Source organism: Coturnix japonica, chromosome 11 (genome assembly GCF_054131305.1).
Source record: "Coturnix japonica strain WE chromosome 11, WE-NBRP24, whole genome shotgun sequence".
NCBI classification, from domain to species: domain Eukaryota; kingdom Metazoa; phylum Chordata; class Aves; order Galliformes; family Phasianidae; genus Coturnix; species Coturnix japonica.
The window spans coordinates 14,122,900-14,146,418 of NC_140673.1; the positions used below are offsets into that span (position 1 = coordinate 14,122,900).

A 23,519-nucleotide genomic window follows, 5' to 3' on the forward strand; every position below is an offset into this window, starting at 1 on the left:
TCTTGACTAGCACTTTGGAACTAGCAGCGCCCTTTCTTTTCCTTGTTTATTTCTTGGTTAAGTACAGGCAGCAGGCACAGGATTTCATCAGCTGTTGGAATCAATCATGTTGTTTTACAGGTCATTTTAACCTTGGTGCTGATGAATAAAGGAAGCGTTCAAATTCTTTTATTCATCAGCATAACCCAATATCAACTTCATCAATGCAAATATCAGATCAAAATTTGACATGAGTCTCTAATCTTTGCAACAGAAATACACTTTTGAAGTTACCAACAGTATGGTACATACATCTTAATATTTTAAGTTAAGTTTGTGCCTTGATAAATGCATGTATCTCATATTGCTCCTGCGCGTCATTAGATACACCCAGAATTGAGTGGCTTCCACTTAAGCAGGCAGTGAGGTTAGGAACAACTCTGAGAAGAGTGATAGGGTCTGTCTTGTGCAACAATATAGCAGAGGTGAATACTACTTCTGAGAACAGTAATTAATAAAACCTTTAAAAAAAACATTAATTAAATGTACTCCTCAGCTCAATGCTTTTGTGAAGTACAAACCAGCATTCAGTTATTGCAGAAACTGCATTACAGGATTACATTTATTTGTCCATGCCTCGATAGTGCAATGCAGACAATTAATCACAGCCAAAAAGTGTAAAAAAAAAAATAAAATAAAAAACAAACAAACAAACAACTGAACTTTTGTTATTCTTCCCTCCTGGCCACACAAGAATGCAGAAATACTGCAACATTCCCAGCTAGAACATAGAGAACACCTTGTTAAATTCCACCTTGTTAAACGGGCAACACAAGATTGTGCCTTGTGGAAAGCTTTCTGTGGCATTTCTTTCATGATAGAAACTCCATTCTCCATCTGCTAAAGGCATTCTATAAAAGTTAAGTCCCTTATGTTTTAAAACTTCATCTGGACTTTACAGAAAGAATTCAAAACACACTGTTTCAACTCATCCAAACGGAATAAACTATTCGGTTTCTCAGATACACCCTAAAAGAAAAATAATCACATACACTTCAAATTAGCACTGTGAATTCCCAAGACCTTCAGCTTCTATTAACATCTATTAGCAGTTACCACAGTTAAGAAAAGCCTGTGCAACTAAATAATTGAGACAGATGGAATTTACTGTTCACTTAATTACTATGAAACAAGTAATTCTGACTGTTTTTGTCAGAAAGATTACAATTGTAGGTGGTCTTCCAAGAAGATGACAGAAACAGTCAGATTTCCAGTTCAAAGTAAAACCTCGCATTTACATCTGAGAAAAGTCACAGTGGTTTAAATGAAGTCATCAATGAACCAAATCTTAAAAATGGATGAGACAGTCAAACTGCAGCAATTTGCTGGCAGAAAGCACTTAAAAAGTAGGCTTGCCAAATGTAAGTAGTATTGCCAACACAAAATGACCACGGTATGTTAAAAGCTTTGAAACCTTACTGTTGTGATTTTGCAGCTCTTAAGATTGCAGAACAAACACAGCTGCTGCTTCTAGTTTGTAATACCAGAACTAGTAACACGAACAAAAGTGATGCTTCAACCATTAATATGCTGGGAAGAATGCTTTCAGAAGAGACAGCAACTTCCCCTCCTCATGATGACACCACAAGACTGGGAAGATGAAGCACACTCAGGTGCCATTGGGCATTTCTCCACAACTCTGGGGCACAGGAGCATAAACAACAGCCAGGCTCATTACCACAAACAAAACAAAAAGCAGGGGAAGGTAAGAACTGAATTGATATTTATTATTATTCTTCTTTTTAAACAATCCTTCAAAGACTTTTTAATAAGCAAATCACAGCCCACTTAAAGACTTCATTAATAATAATAAATTTTAATTAAATACAATCTAAGTTGTTCTCGTGTTTCTAGGACTTGGGTATATGTACAGATGCATGAATGTGTAAACAATGCACATATATGCAAAGTGAAGTATATTGATATGAATTTAAAAAAAAAATAATCAGAACTTTATCTCACAATATATGGATATCACTGCAGAAATCTGGGAAAAAAAACAAAAACAAAAACAAAGCTGACCAGCCAAAAACAGCAGAGATGAGCTGCCTTTCAGTTCTGCATTTGTAAATGCCGTGGCCAAACCAATGTTATGCCCCAAGTTTCAATGTATGTCAAGAACAATGCCAAAACTATAGAAGAAATGGGAATAAATAACAGGAACTAAAAAAAAACCAAACAAAAAAACCACACAAAAACAATGCATTCTCAACAGGATAAAAACGACAGAAGTTCAAGTGAAATGACACAGTACAAAATCCTACTTAAAAACTGCTGAAAAATGGAGGCGTCAAAAAAATGGATTCCAACTTCATTCTCACACTTGTGCACAGCTTCCACTCCCACTCATCGTTTTGTCTTTCTCATTGCCTTGTTCTGTCTTTTTCAAAATATGGTCATCCCCCCTTCAACTTTCTTCAGCAATTTCAATTCTTCCCCCTTTCCTTTGTAAAGCAGTTACCTACAGCTGATTAATCCAATTTCCAAAACCCAACTCTCCCGTGAACTTTGGGTTGAACACTTTCCCTCACTCATTCCTATTTGTTTCTGACCTACCTAGGATCCGAACAGACCTGACACCTCCACAAAGATACTCAAGCATAAGGTTCCACATAGACTAAATGCAAAATTCCACATTAAACCCTTTTCTCCACTGCTAAAAAAACATCTTCTGCCATCATATCCTCAACTGCAAAGTTACTTCTCGTTCAGGTAGACATCTGGGAACTAGAGAAGTGACACAGTTTAAAGCCTAAAAATGTTACCTGCATAATATTTGCAAGATCCATCCTTGTCCCTCAGTGCACAAAACCGATGCTCTTGTCCAGTTCATCCTTATCACTGTGTTCTGACTACTGCTTCATCTCCAGCCTTGGTATGTTCCATCTGAAGACACCAATTTCCTTTTAAAATACAACACTAGAGATCACTTCAGTAAGATGTTTCAAATGCTCGATGCTTTTCTATTGATCTACTTATCTTTCCTCCTGCTTGCAAGACAAACTTCTTCACCTTCAAGATCTCATTGGGGGTTTCTAGTCTTCCACATTAAAACAAAATATTACCATTGACTTATCACACTTTCAAAATTTTTTTAGCAAATTCATACAAAATGCCCGTTACAAACAAAAGCACAGAAAACTCCTCTTCAAAAACAAAACGCCTTTTCAAATTTTTCTTCTCAACAAGGATTTGACAAATAGTTTGCTATGATGTTTATTTCAATTTGGACCAGTAATGTGTCATTATTTCTTTGCTGTTTGTTTATCCAATACCTACATTTTTTAGGATGGCCTCAAAACAGAGTTCTATCTAAATATTACAGCAATACAATTAAGTGGAAAAAATATCATATTTGGTACACAAGGGAAAGGTTCTAAATCAGTGACCGCAACAAAGCTGAGTTACATATATTTACACACATGCATACATAAAATGATCAAATTAAGCTAAAAGAAAACTGCTACATACAGCAACATTTATATTTTTCCACTCTAACACATACAGTAAGATTCACACAAAGTGAGAGAAAGCCATTTGTATTACTCTAGTCATAGCTTCAGCAGCACCACTGTAGCATTTTCCAGTACGACACCTTGCAACAAAGCATCTCTCAAGTGCAGCTGGAAGATCAGTTAGCATCTATGTGCAGGGCAAGAATCTCTAGGAGAGCAACAAGCAAGCCAGAGCAGAGGAACCATGGACAGGAGGAAATCACAACTATGTATTGCACAAAAATACAGACTCAAAACTCAACCTTCTTTAGAAAAAAAAAACCCACACATTTAAAGTTGGACTTTAATTCTAAGAAAAAAGCAATTCCAAAATTACAAACTGAACATCAGAGTCAATTCAACCATAATAATAAAATGAAACAATGACATTCACAATATTAAGTCTACGGACAGTTTGACAAATTCTCCCCTCCCCACACCCCCAGCTGAAACCCCAGGTACATTCCAATATTTGACTTCAAATGCTGAAGCTTTACTGAAAACACTGCTGGTGTTCAGTTAGAATTAAAGGACTTGGATAAAGTGAAATACACAAATACAGATGGTGTGAGTAAGGTTACAAAGGCTTTACATTTTGCATTATCCCAATGTACAGACATTCAAAAAATTAACATGAAGATGCTGTGTTATCAAAATACTGCAGCTATAGGCAAGGCAACATTAAATTAATAGCTGAGGGTGTGAGAAAGAAAAAACGTTTTAGTGAAGATAAACAGAGGCGGCAGCTTTTAATTAGCATTTTTATAAAGCTACTATTACCCAGTCAGTCATAAACCAAGCACAGGATTAAAAGCTTCCCTTGGTTATAAGGTGACAAAAAAAAAGTTTAAAAAAATAAAGAAAATCATCCTGTCAAAGGAGTGAAGTAATGGGGTAAGAAATCACTAACTCTGGAAGTAAATTTTAAACCACTTTGTCATTTACGTTACTTAATTTTATTTTGATGGTCAACTGTAATTTTAGGGGAAGAAAGCTTATGCTGTGCACTGAATAACCACTAACATAAAAATAGGCTTCCTCTGTTCACTCTTTGGCTGTCCCCCCTCAAAAGTTATAAGAAAGAGCACGTAATACTGGCAGGAGATGTTTCTGATAAAAAAACCCCAACAAATAAAATGAACACATCAGCTCAGAACTTGGTACATTTCATAAAAACAAAAGAGGTAATATTGTATTAAAACCAGTAATATTACTTCAAATGGCAACATATTTTTAGTTGAACCTGTGCAATAATACTTTGCTCATACTACCTTTATCAAAGCATGACCGTTTCTACACATACATAGGAATCTTGTGCAACTCCTGTCAACTCAGTTTATAACTGGGACACAATTTACAATCAATGTGCCACAACAGCTTTAAAATTGTTACTTCTAGTTGCTAATGTTCTAATCCTGTGTTTTGTTTTTTTTTAACTGTTAAGTCACGTGGAAAAAAAAGGAATATATTACCCCGAGGCATAGGAACATCAATGACTGCACCCACTGCCAGAACATGCTGCACTGGTCTGACATTTTCCTTAGTACACAGAAAGCAACAGCACCCAATAAGCCTGAGAAGAAATGCTGCTGTGTAAATACTGGCAACTATTCCTGAAAAAAGAATTATGGGATGCATACTCAGAAGCTGTCCAATCCCATAACTTGTATTGCATAGGTCACAATCCCACATATATATACACACACACGTATGTGTGTGCATACATACATATGCATATACACAAACACATGCGCACACACACAGAATATATTAAGAAGACAATGAAGTCTGGTCACAGAGCAATTTACAGGCTCAATATATTTTTTCTTTTTTTTTTTTTTCTTTTTTTTTCTTTTTTTTTTACACTTTGTTTGAAAGAAAACTTCAGTATTTTACAGTCTTCAGTAGGCATTATATACACTGCACTTATGAAATCTAGAAAGTATTGAAATAGAAATACATTTCTGCAAACATTTGGGTAAGAAAACAAACCAAAAACATTTCAAAGATTTGTGCTATCTACATAATATTTCTCTAAATCACAATAACTGCATCCATGGAATGTTCTCTAGAAAATGTCTTTTTCTTTTTTAAACACCATGCACATTTTTAAGCAATTGTAACCCAAAATATCCCAACCTAAAACAATCTAACAGTGTTCAGATTAAAAAATTTAAGTTTCAGATCAGATTTTAAAAAGTCTTTATCACAAGAGCTGTAATGATAACAGTTACATGTTAAGGCTAAATTGGTTTTGTTTTTAGAAACATTTAAAGACACACTTCTCTCATGGCTCTGCATTATGAACTGTACTTACAGATGACAGTGCAGTGAACATAATGTTCAGTCCTACAGTCAGGATGCAGTTGCTCCTTCCCACTCCACAAGATACTGCACCTTTCCATCAAGTGTCACCCGACGAGCCAACACACGGTATTTTTCACCACAAGCTATTCTACCTGCTGCACCAAAATAACTAGTAATAGAGTTCTTTAGATGATTGAGCTGTAACTCCTGATCTGCTAAATTGTTAAGTATCTCCGTATTGAGTTCATCATACTGGTAATCTTCCTTGCTCTCATCATCCTTTACAATTTCTGAATTTTGAGTCTGGAGTGCTTTTCGTGGAAAGCGACCTCTTCTTCTCAAATGTGGTATTGCAGCAGGCCAAGTTCTTCCTGTACGAGTCCTTTTTCTCGAATCAGACAAACTACTAAAAAAAAATAAATAAACACAAGCATTAACTCCAGGAAATAGTTATTCAAAACATACGGAAATGATAAAACAGAAAACTCAATTCATGACTGTTGCTCTAGTTATCATTTTCATTATTTAATACCTGCATACTAACATGGCACCTGCAAAAGAGATTTATGTAATAAAAACTGCACAAGTTAACCCATATCAGAAGCTACAGTTAAATGACATTAGCTTATGCCTGGGTATCTTTAGAGTAAATGTTCTGATTCAGACAAATTCCAATCTTAAACAAACGTCAAAATTTTTTTAAAACAAACTCTGCCCCAAAAGTGTTTGATTAGTCAATTACAAATACAGCTTTATCACATCAGTAGGCCCCCATTACAAAAAAAAAGCTGCGCTGTAAAAGTCTGAAATACTGAAATACTAGGTTGGTCCTTTTAATTTATAGTCTTCACCATCTGTAGAAGTTATTTTTTGGGGTTTTTTTTGTTTTGGTTTTTAATGCAAAGGGCTTCCCCCCCTTCCCCCACAAGTTGAATATATCTCAGCAAACGTAAACTGACAACATGAAAGAAGAACTGAAAAAGTCTATACGACTACTTCCTATGGTGCACCATCTGACTATCCAAATATTTATTATATTTGGCCAGGAAAATGCATATATGAAAAACTTGCTCATAGCTGTCTGGTCATAAAAATAGAAGCATCTAACATCCAAAAATAAACCATCACCCAAATACTAAGCAATCAAGACAAAAACTCTACGTAAAAGCCTGCATCTAAAGTTTGCACATTCTAAAACAAAACTCAAATTAAACAGCATGCTTACAATGTTGTTCAAGACCCCTGAGGGAAAAAAAGTGCATCTTTTAAACATTAAAACAAAACAACGGAATAAGCTGTGGAAATATAAAACAACTTAATTCCTTGTTTCACAGTTCAGTAAGACAGAAAGAGCTTAGGAAGACAGATTATTAGTTGCAGTAATGCATACATAAATGACTTAGAAAAGGACTTGATGACATGAACCAGAAAGAAAAGAGACATAATACACAGACCAAGGATCCATCTACCAAATACAGACTGAGCAATCATGTCAGAGGAAGGTTCAAGTAGCAATTTATTTGCATAAAAGTGGATTATAATTATTTATGAAGACTGAGTCAAACTTTTAGACTATAAAATCTACAGCATACTCACTATTCCTTAAAATGAGTACATAAACCTCCCAAAACAAGAGTTGCCACAATTAACACAGGGTACATATCTGCTCTTCTATGACCTTTGTTAGAAAGGTATAGTCAGAAAGTGTTTACAGAGTTTACTTATTTCCTGTAGAAGTAATTTAAGAGTGCCTTTTACATTAACAATGAACAATAGTTAGCACCCATGCTGTGAAGAAATTACTTTCTTTTGTTTTATTTCATTAGATTCCCAATCAATTTACAGCTCTGCTTAACGTCTCAGTAGCTCGCTATAACGATTACCAGCCATCTCCCATATTCTCAGATATTCCATATCCGCCCCAACATCTTAAGTTCCTATCCATTCTCCTAGAAATTTTGGAATACTCCTATCTCTGTTTCAGATCTACTATAGTTGTCCCACAACTTGCATCAGTCTCCTTATCTTCTATCTTTGCTTTGCCAATGCTTCAATTGAAAACAAAAACAAATAGAAGAACCCATCACACATCACCGGCAGTGACTAGACTGCAGATGACTGGAAAACTGCTTTTTTGTTTTGTCTTCTCTCAAAGAGAGATGCTGTTCTGAGCCTCTCTCGTATGCAAGTGATAATCTTCTTAAAGCTTGTTGAAATACAATCTCTCTGGAAGTATCTGGCTCAAGTTTAGTTGAAGTAAGCCAAAATACAACCTCAGGTTTTTAGAAACCACACACAGAACATCAGAAGTCATTTTTGGCAAGATAATTCCCATACACTTTCAGTAACTTCAGCCCATTGCAGGTAAAGTACCACTGAACTACTTGCTTTGTGTCTCCACTTCAAAAATCTCGTGAAAATTAACATATTAAACCCTTAATCGATATAGTAGATAGAGTAATTCAGCTGTTACCTATAATGTCTGGATATGCTAGATGAGGTAGTTTCTTTTATACTGGCAGCACCTGTGGATTCCACATCTGAGGTATTGGATGAATGTGCAGTTCCATCGGATTTCCTGATGTAAGATAACAGGGTTGCCATGTAATGAAAGTAATCTTAGAGTAAAAATTGAGTTGACATTTCAGAAGTAAACAAATAAATGACATGCTATGTTAAAATAGCTTAAGCTTTTTTAGTGTGTTTTTAATTTACCCAACAGAGCAGGGTAATTCCAAGGCTGGGGTCTCTATCACTGGAACCGGTTCAGCATCCTACGAAAAAAGGAAGAGTGCTTCAGTTTAAGTTTTAATTGCTTATTCAGCTTTGTTTGAGGGCAAATGGGGAGAGGAATATCATGATTTAGATTAACTTATTATATTTTTCTTCAAAAATGATAATCCAGTTAGAGAAAATAAAAGAAACATATCCAAAACCTTACCAGAGGAGACGACTCTGGAGTTTTGTGAATCATTTTTCTCGTATAGGGACCAGGTGGACGACCTACTGATTTTTTTTTCCCCTTTCTTTCTATACCATTACTTAATTCCCTAGAAGAAAATTTATATTTTTTTCTGTATTATTGAAGATAATTTTCAAAGAATAAATGCTTTCCTTTGGCAATGAATACACATTGTGCTAAATGAGATCCTGGCAAATCAAAACTCTCATATAAAAGCTAAATAATTTGCCTTTAAAATAACACACATAACATTCTTTCTAGTGACATTACCGGTTCCCTAATCTTGAAGAGGAATGAACAAGTGTTGGTTAAAGAAACATCAAATCTACTACCACAAGCTAGAACTGCATATCATATTTCCTATTTAGAAACCTAGTTAGTAGCATTGCATAAAAGCTCCGGAAAGGACTTTTTTTTTCCCCCCAGTGGCAGCAAAGTTAGGACAGCTTGTATTGTTCTCACTGCCAAATGTCACAATGGTTGTTTGGGTTTGTGTTTTGTTTTTCAAAAGGCTCATAATAGAAAACTAATAAGCTTGCATACTCTGCTCTCATAGTCACCTTTAAGGAGAACATGCAGCTACATCAGTTTACAAGTTTAAAGTACTTTTAAAGCACACAAACAGCCCAATTTAACAGTTATTTAGAAGTGTACATTAAACAACAAACAGGACTTCTTTCACAGGCACCAAAGTACTTACAGCAGTTCCTATTTATCACAACATTTCTAAAAAATCATGGGATTATTTTACCTCACATCAGGGATTGGTTTAGATGATTTTCTGCCTTTAATTTTGAATTCATGAGAAGTTCCTTCTGGTTCTTTCTCAGCCTTTAGAGCAGCATTTGGTGGCACAGGAGGAACACGAATTCTCAAGCCAAACAAATGCTTCTTTTTCTTTATTTCTTTTCCAGACATAAACCTAGGTGATTTTAAATTCATTGTTAACATTCCGAATCCAGGGAAAGCAGCTTTTAAAATAAAGTATTCATGCAAAACAAATTAAGCAAATTAAAATACTCATCCTAATGCTATTTTATTCACCTTTTCCCACTAACACAATCCTCAATCTGAAATACAGAATGAGAACTGGGAAGAGGATGGAAATTAAAACAATTTTTTTCTCATGATCTGTGATCCACTCAAATGGGTGTTATACTCTGAAACAGAAACAGTATTCAAAATGTCAACGTTAACACAGCCACAGTGATTATCAGAGAAACTGAGCAAAGGAAACTGACAGCTACAAATAACAAAGCTGCGAGCATTTAAGAAAAAAATACCAGCGACTTACATGGTCTTGTAATCATTTAATGCCTCCAGTACATGCTCATATCTTTCAGATTTTGGTGTATCTGCCAGCTGTGGAGAATTAAGAAATTACTTATCCAATTTAATTCTTTAGTAATAGAAAGCTTCCAGTAACTCCGAGTCATCAAATCTACCAATTTAGATGTGAAGTACATTTAAAAAAAAACTACCTGTAGAAACTACCTAACCCTAAAATTAGTTATTTAAACTCCATCTGTTACGTGATTCACATTCACAGAAATGACAAACCCAGGTCAAAGAACCTAAATTTTCTGTTTAAGTAGTACAAGAAATAATTTCAAATTGTTTTAGTACACAAGAAGAATAGTAGCCTGCCTTCCCAAGATCACTAACATGAGCACCTCAGTATCTTTCTTATACAAGAAAGAAGCTCACACTTCAACAGCCACATGCCAATGTCACTCCAACAAAAATTTCTTAAATGCAGAGCCAAAAGACTACCTATATCATTCCTCCTGGGGAAAAAGATTTTCTATAAATTTTCCTGATAACAGCCCAAATAGCTGAAAAAAGTTGAAATCCTTAAGACCAGTAGACAAACTGCTCACACTCATGCTTGGAACAGGGAGGAAAGAGGAACCATTTGTGTGCAGTGATTTGTTATGTATTACACCTTAGAGACCTTAATGTTTTCATACTAAATATACTCTGTATTCAATTATATGCATAGGTTTACTGGTCCACACCCATGAAAATATTCAAGGAACTATGAAACAATTAAAAAAGAAGAAATAATAAAACTGCCATGCAAACAATAAAATGAAATTTTATAGCTCAGAAAAATATACGCAACTTAAAAAACTTAATTCTTCAAGGAAATTGAAGATAACCTCTTTATCACTTGGAGTGAACAGATGTTAAGGTAATAAAGAATTTAACATCCTACATAAAACAGTTCATAGGTCTCCAACACATGCACGGTGAAAGGTGGGGAAGAAAGAACATTCCAACTGCTTACCTCACCAGGATGTAATCTATCCCAGTTTTCATTTATGTATGCCATGAGTTCAAGCTCCGAATCAAAGTATTTCTTCTTATGAATAACACTTAGGTTGTAAAGGCATAGATGTGCTATATCTACCCTAGAATTCAGAAATACACAAAATCACCAAAAAAAATCTGAATTGCTTTTCTTTGACATAATTTTTTAAAAAAGATTAGCATAACATAGTTAGAAAAATAAAGCACAACATAAAACACTCAATCAGGAAACATTATGCTACCTCCTATCATTTATCTAACATGGCTGCTGCTTCATATCATACATGCATTTCTGCCTCATCTCCCATTCTCATTACGTTCTTTTAAAATCCAAAACAATTCTGAATTCATATAAGAATTCTGGTGAACTAAAGTTTAGCAAGGTAATTTGTCAGCACATATATCTATTAAATTGGTATTATTTTTAATACAAGCTGCAGTTGATGTACTTCAAGCTACAACATGAAATTTCATCAAGTAAACTACCATAAGGCATGTCAAGCTGTTTACTTTTAACACATTTCACTTAATTTAACATCAAGACAGCACCTGAATAAAGGAATTCTGCTTAGGACTCTCAATCTTAAATAGACAACAAGCAAGTACTTAAGTGCAACTTCACTGAACAAATCTAGAAACAAATCCCAAGAGAACTCGAGTGCAAATACACATGCATTTATGAATAAACCTTGAAAGAAAAACAGCCCATTTCTACAAGAACCCAAGAAATGACAAAAGACAGCAACTCTTGTTGTCAACAAGGTAACTCAGTAGCAAGAAAAGCAGCACGTATAATCATTTATTTATTTTAATTGCACTTACCATCTTAAGGGTAAACGTTTGAGGTATTCTGGTCCAGAACTGCAAACTGAGCAAATGAACGTATAAAACCTAAAAAAAAATATACACACGTATATATATGTGTGACTGGATGGTGGGTGTCTGTACACACATACACATGCATGCAAGACTTTTCAATGTGCTACTTATTATGAGCTGTCATCTCATCATTCCAGAAAGGACTCTTGATGTTTTGTTTTGTTTTTTTTCCCCAAGGATATATTGGGGAAAAAAAGAAAAATCAAGTAGGCCACAAAACCAGCTACATGATATTTGAGTCCCTTCACATCCATCAATTCCCACAAAGTGCACTGCCTTATATCTGACCCAGTACTGGTCTCTACTTCATAGAGCTTACACTCCACATCTTTCTTCTTTTCTTCCCTGACTAGTGACTGTACACCCAAGCATCCCTATTCCTTCCATTGAAAAGCAGAAACCTACGCACAAGTGTGAGTATGCATCTAAAGGAGCATTTCCTAAATCTTAATTTCTTCATACAAACATTCAGCACAACAAAGGGCAAAATGAAACCACAACAGATCACAAATTAGACACTCCTTGATTCCTTAACCCAGTTTTCTCTCTCATTTGTTCCAGCCACTCCAAGCCCTTCCTAGAACAAAAGCACAGACCAATGCCCTGATTTCCTTTATGCTCCACTCATCACACAAGAATACAGAATATACGGAGTTGTCATCTGACTATCCCTCCTGATTCTCCAGTTCCCTCTACTAGCACTTCCAAGTGAGCAGGAAAACAGTGGGACCTACATGAGTCAGATGGAAACAGAAGCAGTGATGAGCTACAAGCAATGGCACAAGCAGGAAAGAAGGAAAATATTATTTACCATGTTTCGCTACTGGCGCATTTTCAGTTTCTAGATCTTCTGCCCATATTTACCAACAGCCTACTTCAAAGCACAGTGCTACGGCTTATGTTCTACACGGTCCCTTATCTACATTATAAGCCCACTACGGTGTTCTGCTTTAATACTTCTGGTCCCGCAATAGCCTATGGCAAAATGAACCTCCACAAAAAGTCAATAACAGTTTGAAATCAGCTATCCATTGATCACCTCACCCTAGTTTTCTTTTTCTCTTCTGTTTAAAAGCCATTTAACAACTCTAACAAAAAGCACCCCCCTGGGTCTTGAACACATTTTCTTTTCTGTGATTTTCTGTGCTAAACTTACCAGTGTTTTTGAAAAACACCTAAGTACTACACATGCTTTATTAAAGTTCATCTATGAGATACTTCTTCCTAATTAAAATGAACAATAAAGTACAGTGCAAGCGTACTTACCTATCACCAAAAAGCATTGGCTTTTGGAGGCACTGCACACAAGCCTCGTGGAACCACTGCTTACATTTGCAGCACTGCAACATCTTTAGATACCAGCTTCACCAACAAAAAGAAAAACAAGATGCATTATAAGTTACTCAAAACGGCTTTTCAATACACTTAGATTAAATAGCAAGGGATCTTCTGACACAAAGTAATTTTGAATTATCTGAAAGGATATTTCAGTAACATTTACTTCTACAGCAAACAATTACTAGTAAAGAATGACTAGGAAAAAATTAAATAGTAATTTTAAAACTTTGGTTTTTGCTTTTTTTTGCAGTTCTCTGGCCTGCCCTAACTTCAAACTCTCAGTGCTCCTTTAATTGTCCACTCACTCGTGCAGATACTGGAGTATTCAAGCTCTACCTATTTGGATGTCCTTGCTGCTCATAATGCCTTAAAGAGGAAAGCGAAACTTTTTTACCCCACCCTCATAATAATTGCAACATAAGGTATAACGCTACAGAACAGACAAGATTCTATCTCACACTATTCTTAATATTAATTCTGACTCAAATACAAGGGAACAACTCAACAATTTTATTCACATGAACAAACAGTGAAGTATCTGCAAATCTAAACATTAACACAGCAACAAAATATTCCCATTTCTTTTTCAGGGCATCACTGTTTATATACAGAGAAACTTAAATTGACAGGCAATGTTTTATAACCATGCCTTCCCAAGAACATACAAAGAACTTGAGAAGTGTTTGCCTTCAGGATGAGAGCCAAGGTTTGCAGGTGCATTATGGGGAAAAGCTGACACAGACCATCTATTTACTTACTCTCCAGGCCCTCCACAATAGCAGTAACACTGCTGGACATTGGTTTTGTGACCCGCATCCCACTCAAGGTCTGTTGCGTTATATGGTAAAGTTTGTTTCATGACTTGCAGTGCTTTGGCATTTGGTCCTTTCTTAAGTGCGCCACCTCTCTGTTTGAGATAAATACACCAGTTTACAAAAATAACAACACGTTCCTTAAACTTTCAAATACTTTAAAGTTACCAAAATTAGTCTATTATCCAACTAAACGCTCTCATACATACATACGCTTTAGTATACTAGCATATTTACTTACAAGCTAATTCAAAGACAAAAGTCATCTATTTCTAAAATTAATATTTATCTCCAAAATACACAACTTTCCCATTCACATCAAATTAACACGAGAAATGTCTGGTTTCAAACTGAAACCATCATGTAAGGAATATGTGTACCAGGTGCTACTTCAGGTAACACACCTTAGTTGTTGTCGCAAAAACGCACTGTCGACAGAGCCATTTATCATCTGAATCTATCACGCTGGAATCAATATTTGGTGTGTGACACAGCTGATGATAACCTGTATTAGAAATAATTAACCAAGGTGTTACAAGAATAGCAAAAGAAAACCTTAAAGTAACTATATGTAATTCTAATTATCCTTGACCAAGTGCCAAACACCTGATCAAAAAGATTAGTGATAAAATGATCTTTTAAATCATCTTTGTAAAACAAATAACTTCACATAGTGAATGCATGATAGTCACATGGATTATCGTTATTCACTGACCTATTAATAGCCTCTAACAGCTATGAAATGTAAGATCAGCTGAGCAGTCAGTGGTAGCCACGTCAAAATCCTCCTTCAGAAAACAAATTAAAAGTCATTTAAAATGCAGGAAATAGGAAAAGAAAAAATTCTACTTACCTTGCCCACATTTATCACATATAACCATTTCATTCGGTGCTTCTGAATACTCCTCCTGACATATTGTACAGACCATTTCCCCACTTTCAGTGGCTCCTAGAAAAAGAACGAAGCGTGATTTTTTTTGGTTGTCATTTCCAGACCACAGCCGCAGTCAGATCCATTACCATGCAAATGATTTTCGTTTTTAAGAATGACTTACAGATCCACTCGCTGTAGACAGATTTTTACAGAGCCTAACATTTGAACAAAAAATAAACTCAGACTTTGAATGGACTTCATATATTATGAGCATTTATATAATTTATCACAGGCCACCATATCAATACAGGTTCCATGTCTATTTACTATTCGTTCCATGGTTCCTTAAAAATAATAAAAACTAAATAACCGTGAATAAGGAATGAAAACGTTCACTCAAAAGTTTGCATCAACAAATCCTATCTGGACAATTGACAGGTATGTTCTGTATTCACAGCAGCTTGCTCTTCTTTTCCAGTACATAATATACACAACTTTGTGCACACCTTTTTGATTGGTTTGCTCAAACATATAGCAAAGTAAAAAAAAAAAAATAATGGAAATGAAAGTTCATCTTGCTTCAATGACACCACATATCAGTATAAAAATCCAGATTAAAATACATGTTATTTAGTCTATGTGCTATCATACTTGTGCACCAACGTTCAGCTTACCATACATGTATTAGTGACCATTAGTTAGTGCCACACAGCAAGAGAACAAATAGCAATACTTTAGAAGCTTCTCAGAAATGAAGCAGTTGGGTTTTTTCTTATTATGAAAGCAAAGCTTTCCCCATTAGAAAACAGAAAATCTGTTTAAACATCAAGAATCAGAAGGAGACACATCAACTTCCATTTCTTTTATCTGACAAGCAAGTTTTAACTGACTTTCAGACAAAACCATCATTGAAATTGTCAGAAACACTTTGTCAGCTTTAGATTATTGCAATAATTGCTACTCCCCCAAATATCAAAACACCCAAAGCTAATAAAAAACAGACATCTCACTTGATACTTCAGTACTTCTCTAGAGTACAAGAATACCCCCAAATCTGTAAAGATCTGTGTTACACAGTTACGGCGTTATTTTTAAATACAATAATTCTGTTGAAATTTAGCATTATGGAATCCTTGCTTTCTTTCCGTGCTCTGCTGTTTCAACTGAAAACAGAACAAATTCAATGCAAATGAGGTTCTGTGAGTTTTCTGTTAAGACAGCATTACACAGCGCTACCATCAAAATAAACAAATGCAATTATTTTTTGGAAGTGTTCCCCACTACAAGGTTACACAAAAACTAACTGTACTGATGTGGAGTTTTTGAAAAGAAATGGCTTTTTAATTTGCCTATCGCATTATTCTGTATCACCTTAAGTTACACTGCTCTTTTAGAAAGAGGAATACAATGCAGCATTTTAACAGATATAGTAATCTAAACCAATAAAATACCAAACAATGACTACTTCACTGAAGTTCTTGCCTGTTTGTATGTCCTTCCAGAGAACCCAAGACTTGGAACTGTCTTCAAATATAATGAAGCAGTTCTGTTTCAGTTTGTTTATCTGGAAAATATGAACACAGGAATCCACGAATAAGAGGACTAAGTAAAAGAACGTACTTAATCTCAACTAAGTGAAACAATAATGCGGTCATACTTAACCAATGTACCATACTGCAGGACTGCAGTGAAGTTAAACAAATGTTTACCTTTTTGATAGTTCCAAGATAAAACAAGCCATCTGACCATCTAGCTAGGACATCCTGACCTTCTTCAAATTTACACAGTGGCTTTTTGGCTTTCTGTCCATCACGTAACGACACTTTGGGTGAGGATGCTGATGCCTTCTGACTTCGACGTAAAGGAGACCGCTTATGGACCAATGAATTACCCACCGCTGTAGAGTCTCTAAAACAAGAGAACCAAGAGAAAAGGTAAACTAAATAACAGTCAAGTAAAAAAGCAGCTATTATTGGTATTAATGATTCACAATTATAACTCACTTAACTATCTCCAAAACTGCAGATAACTAAAAACCTGGTCATGTCTTCAGATTTAAACAGCTTTAGTAACAAGTTGTACCTCTTCAAATATATGCAGAGAGAAAGAAAAGAGACAATCTAATAGAAATACTCTGAAACTAACTAATGTAAAAAGAAATGGGGAGACAGGTCTTCCAGCTACCGGTCTCTTCATAAAGTCGCCAAAACTCACTAAAAACATCTGACACAGTATTACATTTGCAAAGCATTCATTGCTCATGACACTGACAGACCTCTAGAATTCCAAGGAAGGTGAAAGGGTCCCAAGCCAACCCTATTACCTTAGTAATGAAATCTGCAGTCTACAATGAACACAGTGCTCAGCAGTTAGATACTTGGAACAATATAACAAATATAAAGATACATAAGAGGGGAAAAAAACAACACTGCTTTACCCAAAGGTCTGGGTTAATTTAAGCATATCCAATACAGCAACATGCTTTCCTACTAAACATAGCTGTCAAGGCATCCAGCACAAGAGTAATGTTTATGAGATGTCTAATGTAATCTACAGTTTTATCCTCTATCAGAATCAGTCAAGAAAAAAAAACAACAAACAACAAAAACATAAAGAACAGCATGATTTCTTTTAATATTTTTTCAGACATGAAAACCAAACCAAACAGCACTCACTCCCCATGCAAAATACAACAGTGAATTATAAAATAGTTTCAGAAAAGGCAGGTGAAGAAACTTCATACTTACTAAGCAGAATCTGAGTTACCAACCCCATATCCAACCATGTTTTCTCTTGGGAAACTAAGTGCACCTATAACTATGATATGGACACAAAGGCAAATGAAGGAGCTAGATGGCATAAAGTCTATTGAAGGACTTCATCTCACTCAGGTTAGCACAAGTACGTTACTATAAGCAGCAGTAACATCTGAACTAATCACAGAGCACCAAGAAAAAGTCAATGAACCAGCGTCCCACGCAGCTGAATTACAATTTATATTCAGACATTGGAGATATTACAGCTTCAAAGAGTCAGGAATCCTTTCTCCTTAAGTTCATTATTTATTTATAATATTCAAATAAACCAGGAATAATCATAATTTTTCTTCCACGTTCTTAATGGAATTTTATTATGCAAGTTTCCTTGTTTTATTCAACACATTAAGCAGAGAATCAGGCTTACGTCACAACCAGCACCACTTCATTTCATATGATGCCCTTCATCATTTTTCAGCTTCTCCCTTCATGCCCCAGGAGTGATTTTTAGACCCATCCTGGCATATATGCCAAATAAAATCCCAAGAATTCTGCCTCTTTTCTCATGAAAGCTACTTAACATTGGCACTGCTTCTCCCAAGTCCTGTTGCAGCCTCTGACAATAGCCAAAGATTCCAAACTCAAATTTACAACAGAAGAGCTGCAGCTAAGCCTGCAGCCCAGGTCATTTTTTAATTCTCTCTTCCAGGAATAACACTTGCAGTCCTTTCCCCCACTGCCGCCATGAGGCATTGAATTAAACATGTCAGAGACTGATTAGAAACTCCAGGTTCTCATTCTAACTGCAAACAGGCAGCCCACAGCCACTTCTCTTCCCACTGTGTACTCTTCACACCAGATTTCATTTGCCGTTCCATAGAAACATTAAGTTTGGAAAAGACCTCTAAGATGATGTCATCCAACCTTTAACACACCACCACCAAGCCCACTAAAAAATGCCCCTCTACATCAAATCAACACGCTTTGTGAACACCTCCAAGGACAGTGACATCTCTGGGCAGTCCGCTCCAATGCACCACCAATTCTTGCTGAGACAAAATATTTCCTAATGAACAACCTGGATGTCCCTCATTATCAAGTCCCTTGGAAGCTTGAAGTTCTTGATGTTTGAACAGCTACCTTCTGCACTATTCTGAATCTCATCCTTAGAACATTTTTACATTTAAATTTCACATCTTCTTTATATCACTGCAAGATTTTGCCTTATCTTGCATAACAGCTTTAAGTTTTAGAAGAGCCTCTGAAACAGTCCCTGGCCTTCAACACATGAGCAAGCACCTTCCTTTCTCTCCTTTCCTCCCACCCCATACAACTGTATTTATAAAAAAAGCACCAAACAGGCACATAAACAAACACATTTCAAGGCAGCCAGTGAAGACAGGAAGGAAAGGTTTCAAATTCCATCAGCTCAAACCTGAGTACAGACACCCCAGCTAGCAGAAAGCAAGAGATGTTCATGATGTTCAAAGGCAGGCAGGTTTTGCTCAAAACAGCCATGAAACCTGAAACCATACCCTGCTCTCTATCAGCAATTACTTTCTTGGAAAGGAATCGTCATTAGGAAATACTTCCACCTGGAGAAGCAGGCCCATGAGAACCTACTGAGGTTCAACAAGGCCAAGTGCAAGGCGCTGCACTTGGGTCAGGGGAGTCCCAGGTATTTGTACAAACTGGGGGAAGATCTTGGGAGCTGCCCTGTAGAGAAGGACTTGGGGGTGTCAGTGACGGACAAGAAGCTGGACATGAGCCAGCAGGGTGACCCAGAAGGCCAACTGTGATCCGGGCTGCATTAAAAGAGGAGAAGCCATCAGGGAGAGGGAGGTGATTATCCCGCTCTACGCTCAGCTCTTGTCAGGCCCCATCTGCATTATTGCATCCAGGCCTGGGGACCCCAGCACAGGAAAGATGTGGAGCTCTTGGAATGGGTCCAGAGGAGGACACTAAGATGATCAGAGGGTTGGAGCACCTCACCTATGAGGAAAGGTTGAGGGAACTAGGCTTGTTTAGCTTAGAGAAGAAAAGACTCCACTTTCATTACTTGAAGGGAACATATCAACAGGAGGGGGAAAAGCTGTTTACAAGAGTGGATAGTGATAGGACAAAAGGGAATGGTTTTAAACTAAAACAGGGGAGGTTTAGCTTAGATAGTAGGAGGACGCTTTCCCACTCAGAAGGAGTGATGCACTGGAACAGGTTGCCCAAGGAGGCTGTGGAAGCTCCATCCCTGCAGGCATTCAAGGCCAGGCTGGATGTGACTCTGGACAGCCTGGTCTGGTGGTTGGCAACCCTGCACATAGCAGGGGGTTGGAACTACATGATCATTGTGGTCCTTTTCAACCCAGGCCATTCTGTGATTGTATGATTCAAATTACACCTATAAACACTATTTAGTACATTAAACTGGTCAACAAACTGCAGTGTGCATTTCACATCATCTAAAGCAAGTCGACTAGGCTTGTGCACCTTAAAACCCTTCAGTGTTTTGACAAACTATTCTCTTCTAGACATTCAAAGATGTTCTTTCCAGCTTTATTTCCACGGAAATATACTTCCATCATCCCTTAGTAAGTTAGCTTCATCAAATACTGCTAACACTCACTGATTTCTTTTCACCTCATGGCCTAGCTCACAAATACTCTCGCACAAGACAACCAGAGGGCCCTTCACTCATTCACCTACTTGATGAATCAAGTTACAGTCACACGCTGCAGCAGGAGGTGACAGCTGTCACTTGACCAACAGGAACAGCAAATTCCCTCCAAAGTGAGCTACTAAGTGCTGTTTCAGTCTAACTACTGAACCGTGACACAATACGCACAACACTGTATCAAATAAAAATCAAGAGAATTTCTCAAATATCTTTACTGGAGATTAGCAAGTCGGATTGCTCACATAATACCTTTGACTCCTGTTACTTCAGAAAAACCCTGTAAAAGAAGCAGAAAAGTTGGGGGGGGGAAAATGCACATAAAGAGGATAGCAGCATTCACCCCCTGCAATCCAAGTGGATTAGCATCTCATCCTAAATACAGCAATGCCAGGATAGGTAATTCATATTCCCATACACCTTCAATCATAACTGCTCTGAGACTCCCGTCAAGAACTACTCCCTTGGTAGTTATTTCTTCAGCCAGCTCAGTTCTCTGCCTTGTTTCACAGGATGGTGTGTCAGCACACCAGTGCAAACAGGCAGCTGGGACAGGAACTCCCTCAGCTGGCAATGCAGGGCCCTGCGCTGGCAGCCCATGTTCTTCAACGAGGACTGTGCAACTCACAAACATTCTACCAGCTGCAGACAGCCACCATACAAGCACAGGCAGACATTAGAACTCAATTTAAAAACATTAAGTATAACAACCAAGTGCCTAAAGCATATTAAGAGATTATTTTCATCTGCTGAGAAATCAACACAAGGACCTGTAGAATAATAGTTTAATCCCAGTAAATACAAACCACATCAAGGTACGACCAAGCCTGGAGAGCCCAGAAAGTTCAGAAAATAGGAAGTCAGTTGAGAAATGAGAAATTTTAACATTTATTCTTTTTCATACACACACCGCATCCTACTGAGACAACTCACATAGATCCTAAAGCTATCTCAAAGCTGGCAAATATGGTGTCACACAGAAGATCTGGAGAACTAAGAGTACCAGAGGTAAGCACGCTGTTCTGTTGTTGTAGCTTCACCCTTTCAGTTTCAATTATTTTGTCTAACGTTACAGACAAACTATACTTCCATTAAACACAACAAGAAAAAAAAAACAAACACCCTGGACCACAAATAAGGGTTGTAAAATGCCAGCAGTAAAATGCTCTGCTCTTCATTGCACAGCACCGTTAGCAGGGCAGAGCCTAACAAAAACACAGAATACACAGAGCTGAGGGCACTCCATGCGCCCTCCCACCAGCTCTGGAATGACAGGCTGACTTCTCCATAAGATTTCTATCCCTTTCATTTCCCTTAATAAGGATTCGTTTTCTGGTATTTTAAACAGGTCAAAGCACTTCACAGAGAGGCTGGGTGACAAGACAAGCCAATACCAGGCAAGCAGCAGGAGCTCACAGCCAAAGGGTGGAAGAAAAGGGGAACCAAGCTGTTCCAGGAGCTTCTGACTTGTTTACCCAGCACCAGCACTGTATAACAAAGTCCAAAGCCACTCTCCCACTGCAGATGCTAACCTGATACTGGGGTCCAGCACTTTCTCTGCAGCTAGACACTGGATCCCAGTCATGTTTCTTCTCCCCTTCCTTGCATCATCTCTCCCATCTATAAGATTTTGTGTGGAACAATATCCCTTCACCATGCCAGCAATACCCCTTCCCCACACAGAATGATCCTACTGGGCCAAGAGGGACAACAGATCGAGCAGGAAACTTCCCTCTGACTGCCCCAAGCAAAAACACAGGACCAGCTGGGTTTTGGAATCAAACAAGTTCACCTTCTGTCACTTCTTTTTTCCTAACAGCAAATTTATTGCCAAAGTCACTCTTCCAGTTATACAGGAATAGTCTATTATATTAGTGTAACAGTCAGATCAGTGCAGTGAATTGGCGATACAGGAGGTGTAATAACAAAGGGACAAGTGCAAGTGGAAAGGTGTTACAAAGGGAAAGAAAAAACGCTCAGCTGTCTCTGAAGGGTGCAAGAAAAACTACAAGGGAGGGATCTGCAACCAGAAATCCTTACCCAGTGGCAGTCAGCCCTTAAACGAGGTCTAAAAGAGGTGCTGCCAGACTCCACCCCTTCCATCACACACATGAATTGCCTTCATCAGTTCTACCATGGCTCCAGGGCTGACTGAGTCCCCTCCCCAGGGGCTCAATCAGGGGCTCAGGCCATGACTCAACAGTTATCATACAATTAGAAAGCTGACATTATTTTTTTTAAGCAGAAGATCCAATGTAAGTCCAGCTATACCCTATCCTTTCATGTTGCTTCAAACTTGCAGTGACACAAAACATCTACAAGATACACTTGAGCTCCCTACCATCATACTATGTTATATTCTGATACACTGAAAAACCTAAGCTACATCACCAACTAACCCTGGCATCACTCAGCCTACACAAAAAGCAAAGGTTAAGGAGTAGATACATATTCTAATTTTTTTTTTCCCAGACGTTGAAGATAATGGAATAATTGAGGTTGTGAAGGATCTCAAAAGTCTCCTGTTCTGCTCAGTTCAGGCACCAGGCCAGGCTGCTGCAGGTTTACTCAGCCAGCCCTGAAGGCAACCAGCGATGGCAGCCACACACCTCCCTCCCAGGGCTCCACTGACCAATGGGAGCCCAACCAGCCACATTTCCCCAGCTTGACCTTCTGGCCTGTTCTGAAAACGGGCAGAATTTGCCATTCTGCATCCATCACTGACTACCCCTGTTCCCCACCACGTAAGACCATAAAGAGCAGTCTCACAAGAACATGATACTGTTACCACAGTGCTCCTGAAAGCAGCCTGTCTGATCCTGTGGATCAGAATGAGACAAGCACACACGTTTACATAAACTTCTCCAACAAAAGCCACTCAAGTACGCAACACTTAACAGATCCAATCACAGATAGACCGTTAAATACTGTTTAAGGCAGCAAGACTTACCAACAACTATCAGAAATGTCAGGGCAGCCGCTTTTTGTGCAAGCTGCTCCTTGTAAATAAGTGATATTTCTCACCTCGCTAACGCCTCATCATTATTCAGGTCTATCATAACATATCTGCCATGACA

At 37.5% G+C, this 23,519-nt stretch overlaps 1 protein-coding gene across 15 annotated transcripts in view; it reads right to left on the reverse strand.

Annotated features, from left to right (window-relative positions):
- Positions 1-3,819: 3,819 nt before the first annotated feature.
- MTF2 (metal response element binding transcription factor 2) overlaps positions 3,820-23,519 on the reverse strand; it is a 38,643-nt gene continuing 18,943 nt past the window's right edge. For 3 of the 15 annotated variants that reach the window (XM_032446117.2, XM_015869946.3, XM_085511319.1), the window contains exons 2-15: positions 16,728-16,926; positions 16,501-16,582; positions 14,998-15,093; positions 14,549-14,649; positions 14,091-14,239; positions 13,261-13,356; positions 11,938-12,006; positions 11,093-11,216; positions 10,097-10,164; positions 9,554-9,724; positions 8,782-8,890; positions 8,556-8,614; positions 8,314-8,418; positions 3,820-6,246 (exon numbers count right to left, since the gene is read on the reverse strand). In XM_032446117.2, the coding sequence (XP_032302008.1) occupies positions 5,889-6,246; positions 8,314-8,418; positions 8,556-8,614; positions 8,782-8,890; positions 9,554-9,724; positions 10,097-10,164; positions 11,093-11,216; positions 11,938-12,006; positions 13,261-13,356; positions 14,091-14,239; positions 14,549-14,649; positions 14,998-15,093; positions 16,501-16,582; positions 16,728-16,926 (1,786 nt within the window). In that variant the 3' untranslated portion in view covers positions 3,820-5,888. Of the gene's footprint in view, positions 6,247-8,313; positions 8,419-8,555; positions 8,615-8,781; positions 8,891-9,553; positions 9,725-10,096; positions 10,165-11,092; positions 11,217-11,937; positions 12,007-13,260; positions 13,357-14,090; positions 14,240-14,548; positions 14,650-14,859; positions 15,094-16,469; positions 16,583-16,727; positions 16,927-17,765; positions 19,654-23,519 lie in introns of those variants that run through there. The other 12 variants (XM_085511327.1, XM_085511326.1, XM_085511325.1 and 9 more) reach the window with 8 other exon arrangements.